Source organism: Leptosomus discolor, chromosome 4 (assembly GCF_034619465.1).
Source record: "Leptosomus discolor isolate bLepDis1 chromosome 4, bLepDis1.hap2, whole genome shotgun sequence".
NCBI classification, from domain to species: domain Eukaryota; kingdom Metazoa; phylum Chordata; class Aves; order Leptosomiformes; family Leptosomidae; genus Leptosomus; species Leptosomus discolor.
Genome location: NC_141394.1, coordinates 53244416 through 53259972, shown reverse-complemented (window position 1 = coordinate 53259972; position 15557 = coordinate 53244416). Strand labels below are relative to the sequence as shown.

Sequence of the window (15557 nt, the reverse complement as noted above, 5' to 3'; positions counted from 1 at the left end):
ATGTTTCCAGACCAACAAGCAGAATCATATTATTTTTGTGGAAAAGGTTCAAAATTTTCAGTTATCAGGGTTTTTTTTTGGCTGCATCAGCAAGTAGTGGATAGGAGAGTAACACAGTAACATAGTAAAACTCTCCCGACAGCCTAAACAAATAAAGCAGAAGAAATACTGAACATTGTTCTCCGATTCACCACTTCAAGAATGCTGATGCCTAAACACAGTATTTGGCAACCTTTTGTCCTTATTTTGTGTGGGTTTCAATGACAGCTTGAAATACAGAGCAAAGGGAAGTTTGATATCTTGTCACCTTAAAGTCCTTACCCTGGACACTTGATCTGCAAAGAGATGTGAGGTGCTGAGGCATCAAGCAAAGGAATAGTAAGCTTAGTGAAGACCTTGATTAGGGCAATTATTCCCACTCTATCATCACTTCCTCTTGCTGCATGAATGCTAATGTCGGCTTTGTAATTACAGTCCAAAGCAATTAGTAACCTTTGCTTATTGTTTTGAGAATGCCAAATGTTAAGTGGTACTGCCTGCCAGACCCCTCATCCTTGACATATGTCAGATGAATTTGCCTCTCCCCCCTGTTTAAGAGTGGAGCATTCTTACCTCATCACCTGCCTGGCTGAGGTAACACAAATCTGTCACCAAGGATCCCACAGAAGTGCTGGAATAATTACAGCACTTCATACCATCCCCCCACTGGCAATTTCCAGTGCTTCATAAGCATTAGCCAAAACTCACGAATTTCCTATGTTTGATCACTGTGATCCATTTAGGGGGACAGTCACATGCTGATATAGCCACTTGAACAAAATGATAGAGCAAATCAATGACAGCTCCAGTAATAAATCCCAGATGCCCAGATCCCACATCCCTCGTACTAGATACTGGGATGGCTGTAGCACACAGGCTGTTACCAGAACAGCCCTACATGAGGTCTCACACACCCCAGCAATATTCTTGCCTGCCCGTCAATAACAACTTTTTAAAGAAGAAAATAAGGAAAGATTGATTTTTCTGGGATTTTTTTGTTCTTTTTTTTTTTTTTTTTTAAAAATTACGCACAGCCCACCACATAAAAGGCATGTCAGTCATGGAAATCCAGCTCCCATGTGGTCCCCTGCCCCATTTTAAGTGATAACACAAGGAGAACAAAGTATTACCTTCCTCTCCAGCGGCAGAGTTTCCAACAGTCTCCCTTTCTCTGTCAGCCTGGTTGGAAACAGCGCTTCCACTTTTTGTCCTTCGAAGAACACTGAACGCTTTGTTTATTTTTTTAAAAGATCTGCTTCTTATAGTGGAGCGTTCAAAGTGTCGAGCTGCAACAGCAGGAAAAAACAAATCAATACAGTACAGCAGTTCTGGGCTAGAACCACATCATTTCTGCAGCTGTCGGCATATGACCGGTCATAACATCAACAGCAAGGCTGCCTCCACTTCACCTTTGCACCTGATTTCAGCTGATAATTCAAGATTATACCCACCTGAATCTGGGTAAAATTATCCTACCTCTGTCCTATACCTGGGAATTGCAACCTTCCCTGACTGTTTTGCCAGCCACACACAGAAGTCTCCTGTGAGGGTGGTAGCCTGGGAGAGAATAGTCCTCAGTCAAGGCAGAATCAGTAGCAATCCTGCCAAAAATGCATATAAAAGGAAGAAGCACTGCCCTTCCCAAGCTATATAAGTGATTAAAAAAAAAAAAAAAAAGCAAAAAAGCTGGAAGTTGCTGTTCAAAACTCTTCTTGAAAAAAAAACCCACACTACTGCCTCAAAACTCTGCAATGCTTCCAAAGCCTCCAACGATAGCCAACAATTTCACATCAAAAATTTATCAAGTGGGAGGGACCAACTGAGTCACGTCTTCTAACCTGGGTAAAGTCATAATACTTTCAAAACATGTCACTCTTCCATCCTGCTGAAGATATCTTCGTGGCTGTTGCTGTTCTGTCTCTTCAAGCTCTGCATGCTAGCCAAACATTGTAATCTAATAATAAAACATTCCCTCAAAACAGATTGCAGCCTCTAAACTCTATAAAACTGGCGGGATTTAATTTCATTCTGGTGTTCTCTTCTTGCTGCCTCCCTTTCCTTGCCTGTCTAGCCCCATGCACACAAGGGGATAGCAGTGCTGATTTTTTAGTCTTTCTTCAGCCCTTCATCCATTCTCCCAATATGCAGCTGGTGCAACACAAGGTGGGCTATTCATTTTGGCTTGAGGGTCCTCAAATACAAGTTTTGAACTCACCGTTAACACCTACAAATCTGCCTTTGTCCAGGCCACGTTTTTCAAATATGACACTCATCAGAGCCAGCTGCAATGTCACAGGGTGAAGGATCAAGGCAAGGTTTTCTGATGCAATTTGTCCCTGACTCTGGTTATTCCAGCAGGGCCAACTCCTTTGAGCTGCACCTCCCTGGGAGGCTGGAAAACATCCCCTAAGGTTCCAAGGCACTTCTTAAGGGTTGTTTTCATGCAAATACTTGGCAACTGCCAAATATGGATCCCAACAGGCTTTCGGGTAGGTGCCCATGGCATGGTCTATTGGGGTTACTTGAGCTACCATGTTTTGGTGAAGCCATTACACAGCTACATCATGTCGCTGGCGCATCACAAATGCCATTTGCTCTTCCAGCTGAGCTGACTTGGCTAGATAATCTTTCTTAAGACCTGCAGTTTGCCTGTGTGTAGCTAGTCCATCTTCAGCTTGATGCTGCCCCTGGACAAGCAAATTTTGGTTTTACCTCAAATCTATTGGGTCACTGAATGTATAATTTGATAAGCCATGTAAAATCAAAGCTTTCGCTCTCCCCCCCCCCTCCTTTTTTTTTAAAGCCTTCAACAACATATATTTCACAGAAAATGAACACTGAAAGAGGGCATCAGGCCCTGAAACCGCCACTCTTAGTTCTTACTTCGGTTTTGGTTGCTGCGATGTAGTTCTCTGGGGCTGCTGCCTGACTGGCTGTCCTCTGAGGTGGGGCTGAAGGCCGGGTTCACCAGCCCCGGCTCATCTGTCATTAAGGCGATGGCTGCAGCTGCCGAGAGCTCTGGGCCCAGGGCAGCTACTGCTAAGCTGGAGCCATGGTCTGGAGAGCAGTCTTGGGAACGCCTCTTCCGTTCCTTAGTAAGGCCATAGTGGGATGCTCCTTTACATCTATGGATAAGGGAGGGAGAGGGAGACTTGATAACAAGATGCATTTAAACATTGTGTACTTATGAAAATGATCTGGTGCCAAGGAATCACTTGGAATATAAACTGTGATGATCATGGTGGCTGATGAAATACGAATACTTAACAAGAGGGAAAAATGCCAGTCCTGTCATGTTACACAGAATCAAAAAGGAAAACTGTCCTTCAAAGTAGCTGAGTTACCATCTTACATGGAAAGACTATTGTTGGTCAAGAAAAAATAGACAGTCACAGCCTTGCATGTAGTCTCACATATAAATAGTTACTGCAGATGCAAGAGGACAGGAATACCAGGTGGATAATTAAGCCACAGGCTAAAGTCTGTAATTTCCCCCTTGCCTCTGGTCAATGAATGAGAGCAGGGGGAGGCCTGATAGCTTCTCCAGGGCGTGCTGGTGAAATAAAAGGTGCCTTACCCAGCCCTGAGCCCTGAAAAACCTTCCCGGTCATGAAGGTGGTCACACCAGGAGCGCAGCACTGTGGTCTTTCATGCAGGAGGCAGGGTCTGCCCTTCAGGTAGAGGCCAATGCAATCAATGAAAAGAGGGCTGCAGGCAGTAGTTGAACACCCTGGCTGTGCAGGAATCAAGTCCCCACGGGGAACCTGTACAGACCATTTACTACTTGAACTGGACCTGATGAATTGTTTTCAAATTCAGTCACAGAGATAAAGTTTCTAGCTCTGCTATTCCAGCTCAGTTGAGACACTAAACCAGAGGGGTTGTGACCTTGATGAAGGAAGAGGTGCAAGAGGTGGTGGTGGGTCCCATTGGCTCCAGAGCCCTGTCAGAGCCAATGAGGGAATGCAGGGCTCCCACTGAAGGAGTGAGTGCAGGTCCTCAGACCTCAGATCAAGGTCCTTGGGCCAGCCTGGGACTTCACCAGTTTGGGGAGTTCAAGACTTGTTCTAAAAAAATTCCAGAGGAAAATCCAAAGACTGACTCAACCTCTGTAGTGACAAAATCCTGTTTCTGGTGCAGATGTGCATATTCCCAGAAGTGCTGAAGATACAGCATTGTAAGAGGAAATTACAAGCCTGCTTTGAAACAACTTACTTCTGGTTCCAACTCTCTGCTCTAGGTTCATCCTAGACAGCAAATGCAGGACCACACATGGCATTTCTTTCTTAAGACTTGTTTAAGAAAGTCACTTGAATGAAATTAAAGATCACTGTGCTCTTTGTGAGTCAGTATTTAATTAAAGCTATAAAATAACTGAAAAGACAGAGTGGCCCAAGGATACAGCACCTGTGACTTTTCTCCAGCACCACTTCTGGCCAGTGAACCTCATTTACTGCATTAAAAAAAAAAAAAAAATTAAAAAAATCTGCATTTTAATCATAATCTAATGAGCTTGGCCTACTTTCAGTTACTATTATCTTTTTCCTCATAGCAAAGGCTAACTGATGACTTTCATAAAACTGCCCTGTAGGACGAACTCACAGAAATAGCTGCAGAAACCCTTAGGGATAGAAAGCTCTTCGTAATATATGGCATGCACAAAAGGCAATGCATAATACATACAGTACACAATGCTACTGGGTTAAGTGTCAGAAAAAGAAGAAATACACTGAACAGAGGCCTTGGAAGAGAAATGATTTATGGAAGCAGTTCCTGGGACAGAAAGATGAAATGAGAATGACTCACAGAGCTCTCTATATCAGCTTTGGAGCAGCAGTTTAATTTCTCTTATGGTGTTGGCTTTTTATGAGAGACAATTGAATTAAAAACTTTTTTAGCACTAAATTACAATTTACCATCATTTACCTCATATCACTTCTGACAACTTTCATCTTAAAGAGGGGAAAAAAAGCCCAACCCAAACTGTATCGTATTGATAAAATTGCGTAAGGGCTTTGTGTATGCTTTAAGGTTTGGATGGGAATGTCTGTGGCAGAAGTTATTTCTAAAACCTTCCACAGCAAAATGAGGTGTCTCAAAAGAAAATACTCTTACGGAAGAGAAGGTTGGTCAACTCTTTCAAAAGACCAGCAAAAGGCTATTTGGGGCACCTATTCCAAAATAAGACTGCAACAGAAAGGAAGAGCTCTCCTGCCCCCACTACAGCAGGCATTATCCCATGCCTTCCCAAAAAAGAGGTGTGACTTCCTCACCCGACCAGCATCCCACACCATGGCAAGATGCTCTCCTTTGTATTTCACAGGGCGCAGAACCACAAAGGCCTTCTCTTCTTGGAGCATACCTAAACTTCTCCAATGCGTTTTGGGAACCTGTCCTTGACCTCTGCTGCTCACAGTAAGGTCACTTTTACTATTCCAGCCTATGAATGCTCAACAAAATAGTTAAAAAAATAGTCTAAAAAGCCAACACAATGAAATGAACACAAAGAAATGGCTTCCAGGTGAATTTTTTGCTGTTCTCATAAGACAATCTCTGCCTTGCAGAGATCCTGCAAAGATTCAGAATATGGCAAGAGATATTCCTACTCTGTATTTTATTTTATTTGTTTCTGTTTTCACTGTGGCAGTAGTCTCAGTAGCTGATATTAGAGCACCAGCCTTGTGAACGAGTCCTCAAAGGCAGATCTCTTTTATTTTTGGTGCGTTGCATAAAGGTCAACATGAAGATCAGAAATGGCTCTGCCCAAAGATTCCCAGCTACATGGATTCAGCTGCTGCCTGGTGCCCATCTGCACCTCACTATTAAAGCCTTCACTTTCTGTGGAAACCCGTGCTTGCTGCTGCTGCTGCAGACACCCAGTCAACAGCATCAATCCAACAGCAATGAACAGAAGACAGTTACTTTGAACGAAGGGAGGGCTGACACAGTTTAAGATGTGGCTTATTGGAGAAGACAAGTCGTCATGATACAAAGCACAAGGCATATCTTTGTAACTGTGACAGAAATAGCTAAAAGAGAATCAAAGCTCTTCAAGTATGAGCACTGAAGCTTTTTCTTAAATAATTGTGGCAGGCATAAATGAACACAAATCAAGCCTTCTTTCTTCAGATTAACAGTATCCTTGAAAAAGAAAAAAAAGTCTCAAGCTCTCAAACTTGTAATAAAATCTGCAACAGCATCTCTTCACTTTCATTGTTTTCCTTGTGCTGACACTGCTGTGATAACAGAAAACAGAAGAGATGACTGTCTAAGTGGAATCATATTTATAGTGTCTCAGCTACATTTTTCCATATGGTTGGATTTGGCTCCCAGAAAAGAGAGATCCATAAAACAGCTACATGCCAGTACTAATTATCTCTCTCACTGTGATTATTAATCAGTTGCCTGATTTACAGCTGGAAGAGCGGGGTACCTGATTAACATAGTCCAGTTAGAAAGCGAACCTGACACTGGTGGCCAAGGTGAACCACAGATTTATGTTCCTTCTCAGTCATGCTGGACTGCAAGTACATCCGTTCAGCCATATGATACCAAAACAATTTGAAGGACAAAACCAAGAGAGATAAACAGACATGAATAATGCGTGTTGTACAGTTAATGCCATTACAGTAGTGTCATTAGGTGCGTACAGGAAATTCAGAAAATAGTTTGCTCTTTTATGAAGCAGAAATGTACTGTCCCATACCCTGGCAGTATGAGCTAACAACCAGACACTGAGAGGGCAGCGGTGGCTGCTGAAACTTCATCCAGGGCTGCAATTCTGGCTGGCATCAACACTGGCAGCTGCAGGGCAAGCCTTGCCCTGTGCTCTGCTCCACAGGTGAGGGAGGCTCTGCACTCCAAGCATCAGGGGAAGCACATCCCCAGTGCTGGAGTCAGGACATCCAAATCCTTGTGTCTGCCTTAACTTGGTCCTACCATTTGTAAAAACAAGCTTTGGTCAAACTCAAGGCCAAGAGAAACATTTCCACATCATTTTCAAATTGAAATGAAAGGAGTGGTTTGAAAAGAGAGGTGTGTTTTCCATGCAGCATCCCTGACTTGCACAGCAAAGAAGGGCCTGAAAGTGGGGCTGACTTCAAGGATTTCCATTACCAAGCTGACACAAGGGCAAAATGTAAAGGCAAAACATAAACAAGGACAACTGCACGGATTTTTTCACTTCCCCTCCAGTGATCTTAATGAAACAATATCACAGGCAAAAAAAAGTGTATACATTTATAATGCATTTGCTCTTTTAAAAAATGCCCTGCTTTCTATTTGTATCACTTCACAGGCTATCTCTCTTTCTCCCTGTCTCACACCTGACTGCCTGGGCAGGAAACAGGGGAAAAAAGTGAATTTACAGAGTGACAGTGCTTGTGAGCCAGGTCTGGCACAAATAAACAGAGCAGAAGCCCTCCCTGCCCAGTTCCAGCAGTGCTTTCCCAACCTCACTTCCAGCGTATTAATATTTTGGTGCTGTTTTTCTTTACCGTAGCAGCAATGGACACATTGTCTGAGTACAATTAAGAATAATGTATACAAATCACTCAGGATTGCCCAACAGAATAAAACACTGCATAATGGGCTGTCATCGCTGATCTGAAGCTAAACTCTGATCAGGGTAGACAAATATGTTTCAGCTATGCCCTCACTGCACACAGTCTTATCCCTGCGTGATTTGGGCTTGATACACGTCAGGATCAGAAGTACCAGTAGTGTGTATCACCCCCACCCACCCCCCCATCACACACACTCTCCTGACTGCGTTGGTACCCCTGAATTGATCCAGTGGAAAGGCTGATGGAGAAACTAAAGGTGACCAATAAGGAGTGTCTCAGATAATCTCACTTGTGAGGCCCTGGTGAGAGGCTCGTGCTGTGTCTGGGAAAGAAGGGGGGTGATTCGAATTGGAAAGGTTGACTCACAAGAAATTGTTGGTAATTCCTGCCCCACGGGAACCATTTGCACCATAAGTGCATCAGCAGTGATGTAGCCCAAACGTAACCAAACTACCAACCATATGGATTTCAGGCCAAACACCTAAATCCTAAAGCTTTCCAAAACTCCATCATAAGGGAGTGAACTGACTTGATTAATTCCCAGGAAAAGATGATACCAACTGTTCTAATCTTACTTTTTGCTAACAGTGCACAGGGACTAGAGCTGGACTGCCACAGCTTCTCAAATATGATGGATAGTGGCTTAGCCACCTCATCTGCCAGTTCCCTCAGGACCCCACCGTGCACCCTCCTCGCTGCCCTAAGGATCTTGAACTCCACCATCTCATGGCCACTGCATCCAAGGCTGCCCTTGAGCTTCACGTCTCCGCCAGCCCCTCCTTGTTGGTGAGTGCAAGGTGCAGCAGAGCTCCTCTCCTCCTTGGCTACTCTAGAACTAGGAGAAGGAAGTTATCATCAACGCATTCCAGAAACCTCCTGGATTGCTTGTGCCCTGCTGTGTTGTCCCTCTAGCAGATATTGGGGTGGTTGAAGTCTCCCATGAGGACCAGGGCTTGTGAACGTGAGGCTGCTCCCATTTGTCTATAGAGGGCCTCACCTGCTCGGTCTTCCTGGTCAGGCAGCCTGTAGGAGACCCCCACTATAATGCACCTGTCCCTGCCCTTCCTTTAAATCCTGACCCATAAGCTCTTGGTCAGTTCCCCATCCATCCCCAGGCAGAGCTCCATGCACTCCAGCAGGTCATTGACATAGAGGACGAGACTCCCTCCTCATCTCTCCTGCCTGCCCTTCCTGAAGAGCCTGTATCCTTCTGTTCCAGCACTCCAGTCACAGGAGCCATCCCACCATCTCTGTGATGCCAGTAAGATTGTAGCCCTGCAGGCGTGCCCACCTCTAACCCCTCTTGTTTGTTTCCCATGCTACCTGCATGTGTTTGCATAGAGGCATTTGAGCTGGGCCCCCAAGGAGTCTGACTTACTGGCTGGAATTCCTTTGTGCTGCCCTTAAAATGCTCTCCTGCTGACCTGAGATCCCTCTCCAGGCTCTGGGCATCTCTTGCTGGCATGGGCATCAGACTGGCAGGAGCGGGATGGATTGAGGTTCCCCTCCCCTGGTGACTTTATTGTCAAGCCCTCTTCACCAGCAAGTCTATAACCAAAGATGCTCTTCCCCTTCTCTGACAGATGGACCCCATCAGCCCCTAACTTAAGTGGAAAATTGTCCTGGTTATTATTTCTCTTTTGCTTCAATAGCCTTATAAACAAAAGCCTTTTAGAGACAGCTTCCTGACACCTGGGGCACCAGGGCTGGCTGGGAGGGAGGTGCGGGCTGGCAGCTTGATCCCCGCTGCCTCCGGAGGGTTGAGGATGAACAATTCTGTCCTATGCTTCCATAAACACCACTCTGCTCCATGTCAGCACTGCAATAGCTATGAAGGAAGCTCAGATGAGGCAGATGGCTTCTCTATCTAGCTGTCAGAGAGATTTTCTCATGTTATTTGCTCTCTATTGTCAACCAGAGGCCTTTGCTAAAGTATAAACATGTAGTAGATTTAGTGGTTCTATATTTCTGCATTACTGCTCTATAAATATTTATAAAGGTCCTCATAACATTTATTTCTTTAAGTTAAAGTTATTTAGCTTAAATACTTTCCCACAAGATAGGAAAAACCTCTCAAATATCTATTGTTTTTCAGTTTAATTTCTGCATATCCCCGTTACGGTTTCCTAAGGTTTTTTCATGCTTTTTGTTTTAATGAAACCATTGTAATTCAACAAACTCTGGAACTACCTTACTAGCAAAGCCTAAAGTTGTGCTGTGTCCTATCTGTAGAGATCTGACCCTAGGGAAGTGCTGTCATTTTTACAATGCTTTTGCACTATGATGCTGTCAAACAAAATATATTTGTATATTATATAAGGAATGTGTGCAGAAGTATCTGTATACTTACTCTTCCACGTCAGCTACTCTGTATGAATTTGGGTGCACCATTAGAAAAAGGATTTATAGTTCCTACAGATTGAAAAAAAAGGTTTTCTGAGCATATGAGGAAAATATATATTAAGCGTTCTTTATAATTGCTGTGTTAGTCATCAGCTATCGTGATGTACTCCCATTTCTGTGATTTGGTTGCTGAGAAGGAGCAGCAAGTATGGCTAGCAATTTTGGTACAGCCCCTTGAAAGTATTTTGCATTGGTGAAGAACAGAATTGTAATTCAGAGTTCAGTCCCCACAGTTCTCAAACTGCCGACAGATAGACAGTCAACGCCAGACACAAATTAAACAAGCATTCAATAGAAACCAAATTCTCATTTTAAATTTCACTGCTCATACTGAGGGAAGGGAGGAATCTCCAGATTTCCCACTAGTTTTCAGAAGAGTTGAAAGAACTTGGAACACATTTTTATTCTTAAGTAAATTGTAGAGTTTAAACTTCACATACATGCTACCATAGTATAATGTAACATGTGGTCATATTTAAGCTTTTTTTTCCACTGCTCTTTAAAAAGCAAAAAGTTGTATTTCAGCCACCATCATCAGCTTCTATTATGAAATCTTTCAAAAGACCTATTAACCTCTATCATGGGAACAGGGAATTAGAAGAAATAGGTAAACAATACTAGTGGCCTGCAATTCTGGGCAAAATCATGACTGGGATTATTGTGCAATGATCCCAGTTGTTGTTGAGGCTGTGTACAAATTGTTAATCCAGATCATGTTCTCTCCCTCCCCTGGCATTTTTTCCAGGCTATTACTCTATCACTGATGATTTTGAAACTACAATTGTACTGATTTCTCTTCAAGTATTGTTTCAAGCTCTAATCTTAAAACATTCCAACAAATTGCAGCTGTCCTACATATAGCAGAACAGAGTTGCAAATTGCTAGAGACAGCTGAGATGGACAAGTCAGCATAGAGGCTGGAAATGACAACTTCTTTTATGGATTAGCATAGCTTCTGTATTGTGCCTAACACAACTACTACTTTAAAGAAATTAATATTCACAATCGACTTTGTGGCTTTACCTTCTGTTGGTGCTTCCCCACCTGTGCCCGAGCCACCAATGCTTTAAGGCCACAAGAGCATCAGCAGCCTGTTCCCACTGCTCACATAAGGCACAGCCTTGGGTTGCTGCTACAGCTCCTACCTTTTCCAGTGCTGCCTTTAAATGTAATACTTGTGGAGTACAAGTAGACCTCAAGCAACAATAATGAGGAATTAACCAGGGCAAAAGACTATAGTCAGCCTATTAATCATTATTTGCTCCTAGATTACTATAAACAAACGTTTGTCATCACAGGGAAGTTGCTGGCCAGAAGTACAGAACCAGAGTGATTTTGTGTGATGCAAAACAACATCAATATTTATTTATACTGAACTTACTCGATTAAATACTGAAGCTCCCCAAGAGTGATCTACATATCTCATGCAATCTGCTCACACCAGCTGACACAAACAAGGAAAACAGAAAAGCAGCACACTATCTCTAACCTTAACAGGTGCTTGGGTACTGACACAGCAAGGAACCTATGAGTACCTGGGTAGGAGATTCAGAGCAATATGAGAGGGAAAAATAAGACACATGGGACTAGCATTTTTGAGCTGGTGAGATCCTGTAAACCTTACCGATGGCTTCTAGTGCTTTTAGCATTCAACATATAATACATAGTTTAAACCTCACTAATCCTGTTCAAGTACTATATTAAAGTCCTAAAGTACTAAAAACTCCTCTTGACTTCTGCAAAGGTGGAACCTGGTGAAAACTTTACCAGATGCTTTCATCACCTTCCAGAATTGCATCATTTTCTATACAACACACTTAAAATCTTCAGCCTTCCCCATGCTTCAAGAAGAGAAAAACTCCGATATTGTTTCAAAAGGAAGGGAGAAAACACAAATTAGATGACACTAGAGAAGTTTCTTCATGGAAAACTTCTGTACTTGTAAATAGTTGTACATTCTTTTATCTATAGATGGCGTGCACGAGGGGGCAATCACATGCCATGTGTATCAGTTGGGTATTTGGAAAGCAGCATAAGACCTACCATCAGGATCTGTCAGCATCATATCTGGTTTTCAAGGCCATCCAAGACCACTCAAAGAACAGCACTGCTACTCTGCAGGCAATCTTGACCATTGATTTTGCCTTATAAAATAATAATAAAACCTTTTTACAGTAGGAATTGAGATAATATGTAATGAGACTACAGCAGGATCACTGAATATATTCCTCATTTAAAACCTTAACTGAAAAATGAGCCTAAGGAAAATCACAGTATATATATACAAAGGCTCAAAAAATGTTAATGCTGCTAAAATAAAGTTATCTGTGACAAAAATAACAAGTACAAGGGCAAAGAAATTCTTAAGGCATTGCAATGCTATACCTCATGATACTGCACAATCCAATACACTACGTTTTTCAAATTACGTGGATACACATATAATTAATATTAAGAAATGCATCCAATCTGTTGATTCATGTGTTTTTCATATTTATTGTTCAGTGTTTTGATCAAAGGATTATATTCAACAGGTATAACTAGTCTCCTGGAACTTAGTATCTCAGCATTGTCTTCCCCACCTACTATCCCCACCTATACTATAAAAACTTTATGATGCAGTGAGCAAAATATGCTTGCAATGGGACAAGGGATTTGTGTTTTTAACAAGAGTGACAGTATCAGCGTAACCTGATTCTTGCAGCTACAAACAGAAGAGCCTGCCAGACAGAAACTTCATGTTTATGCATATTTAACACATACTTCTTTTTTAAAATAAAATCAATTACAATATCTGCTATGTCACAGACTCAACAAGCCATCGCTACTGAGAGCAAGTTTGAGGCTTCTACTGGCACAAACCAATGACACACACACATAAGTCTCTAGATGTAAAATAATAAAAAGAGAACACTGTGTTCAATTTCGAGATGTTTTCTACCCAAGACTTGGGTTTACTAATATGTTCTCCACTAGAATTGGAAATTACAGGAAACAATGGGGCTGCCAGTAAATAATGAATGCTGTCTTTATACCATCTCATTGATAGAACATGCTATGGACAGCCACCCACAGCTCTAGCTCTGGTGGCACTTGCCTCTGACCTCAGCAACTCAAAAGTCACATAAGATCCATTTTAGGTCAGCATGGCTATATAAATTACATCACTAACACATCTTGATACATATTAAGCTCTGAACACATAGTTGCTTCCTCATGGGGAAGGTCAGAAAAAGGAAGTCTCAGCACGCCTTCTCAGAAGTTTAAAAACCACAGAGATCACTGTCAGATGCCTTTCTAAGTGCTGAGCAAACATCTCTGCCACCATCACTAAGTAGTGTCTTAATATGTCGATTTTTTTTCCGATTTTAAAAAGTGGTTCTCCTGTCTTATCAAATCCAACGTCTAATATTCAACAAGGACCCTGAATCAGCCCTATAAGAAATTAACTGCATGTGACTCATGAAACACTGTGTCTTAAAACTGTAAAACAACACAGGCTCCTTGTAGGGCAAGGAAGAGTACAACATTTCTTGGTGTATCTCAGAGCTCAGTTTCCAGAATTTCAGCCTAAACGAGTATTGACACTGGCATAGGTACATAAGTCACACTATTGACTAAATATCTCATTACACTATTTTTTTTGTGAAGATTACATAGTCAACGGTATATTTTGCTAGAGAAGCACCATTCTGGCTTCTACTCCTCCTGGCTCTGCCATCTTCTTCTTTGCACATATGGCTGGAAGAGAATGGATCAGAGGAATGTTACGAGCCAGTTTTCAGAAGAAAACTCCCCAAATCCATTGGGCATGTAAAAATCTTCACTGCTTGTGGTTTTATGGGTTCCACCCAGTTGAATATGAGATATTTCAGTGAGATATTTCACCCTCCCATTAAAATAAACACACATTGTAAAAGCATTTAAAGGCTCCAGAAAGTCCATATCCAGCCACAGCACAAGTATGGCTGGAATGTTATTTACAGTCTTATGAAAGCTCACATGGTAGGAAATGCCCACTTATACTGCAAAAATTGTGAAAAACACTTTTTTTGAATCACTATTTTTTAACAGAACTATCAGTTGTATTTTTAACCTGAGTTAGTTTATCCAAATCTGAAAAGAACCAAATCCGCTCACCCGTCTCCCCACATAGCTACCTACAGGCAGTCCAGAAAGCATCCACAAATGCAGCAGTGTGATTTCCCTCTTGTGTGTGGGCCACTGTCAGCTCTTGCTTGGCAAGGGAGGCTGATGGATCTCACACCCCCACACCACAGTTTTCAGGAGTGCTCTAACCACGAAAGCTCAGGTCAGGTTGGGGTAAGGCTCATCTCTACGTCTCCTGCTGAAGCTTATTCAGAGAAGCAAGAGGGAGCCCAATGCTATTGCCAAAAGGAAAACGAGCACCTGGGGAGGGAGAATCTGAGTCCTGTTTCAAAGGCTGCTGTGGCTTTTCAGTTGAAGTTGGGAGAGGTTCATAAGAAAGGCACTGTCCTCTCTTAGTCCAGCCTATATCTTGGGGAAAACCTGGCACTACCATCTAGGCATCTAGACGTCTAGGCATAAAAGCATTTCTTCAGTCTGAAGCCAAAGAATTGACCTTAGAGGCTTCAGATACAGGTTGAGAACCCCTCCATAAAACTCTGCCACATCCCTGAGGAGGTTGTTCCAGTGAATGATTGTTCTCACTACAAAAAAGTAGGAGAAGGAGAAAACAACTTTTGCACCATATCTTCCTTTAAGACCAAGTTGCTCAGGCTGCTGCTTCTTCAGATTCTTTAGCTTGCAGATGCTATAGGTTTATTTAGGTTTCCTTAGGTTTCTTTAGTCACTTCTACTGTCTCAGATTTCATGATATTTTTGTATAGTATGAATAAGAAAAAAGTTTTCACTCTGTTTTTTTCTTTAATTATTCAAATTATTTTTAAAAAGTTCAGGGGAAGAGGCAGTCATCTCGTACTGTCCTGTTATGAAACACATTAACTTATGTACTCATCCTACTAAAATACAGGAAATAGAAAAAAATCCCAAAATATTCATTAGGAATCTGCTCTTTCCTTTCCCTTTTACACCATTGCAGCTTTGGGAATACCAGAATTCGAGCTCTAATATACACCATTGCAGCTTTGGGAATACCAGAATTCGAGCTCTAATAACTATTTTTGCTTTCAAAATTAAAATATAAACAGAGAGCATGCAGCTCGGCACTTACAACACTATGGGCAAACTTTGAGCAGTGGGTTTGGAGAACTGAACCTTGAGCATAAGCTGCAACTATATTTCCCTGGGTAATCCAAGATGATGGCCTCACCACTGCTGTCCTAGAAGAGGGCACATCCTACTTGACTTTGTTGCTCACACAAAATGGGTCGGGACTGCTGTGCAAGAGTGTGCCTTGAAATGAATCCAAACCATGAATTCTCTGTGACAGGTTGTGGCATCTGGGTGACTCAGCCAGCCTCTGTGCCCGAGGCTGTTCCAGGCTGAGATTTTGTTAACGTCACAATTTAAGTGGACTTGGGTCTTGTTAGCAGTGATGATGGACCC

The 15557-nt window shown here is 42.3% G+C and overlaps 1 protein-coding gene across 3 annotated transcripts in view; it reads right to left on the bottom strand.

The window, feature by feature from the left end:
* The window catches only part of LNX1 (ligand of numb-protein X 1), a 68825-nt gene that overhangs the window by 32726 nt on the left and 20542 nt on the right, over nucleotides 1–15557 (bottom strand). For all 3 annotated transcript variants that reach the window (XM_086464098.1, XM_086464099.1, XM_086464100.1), the window contains exons 2-3: nucleotides 2923–3164; nucleotides 1170–1325 (exon numbers count right to left, since the gene is read on the bottom strand). In XM_086464098.1, the coding sequence (XP_086320224.1) occupies nucleotides 1170–1325; nucleotides 2923–3164 (398 nt within the window). The remainder of the gene's footprint in view (nucleotides 1–1169; nucleotides 1326–2922; nucleotides 3165–15557) is intronic.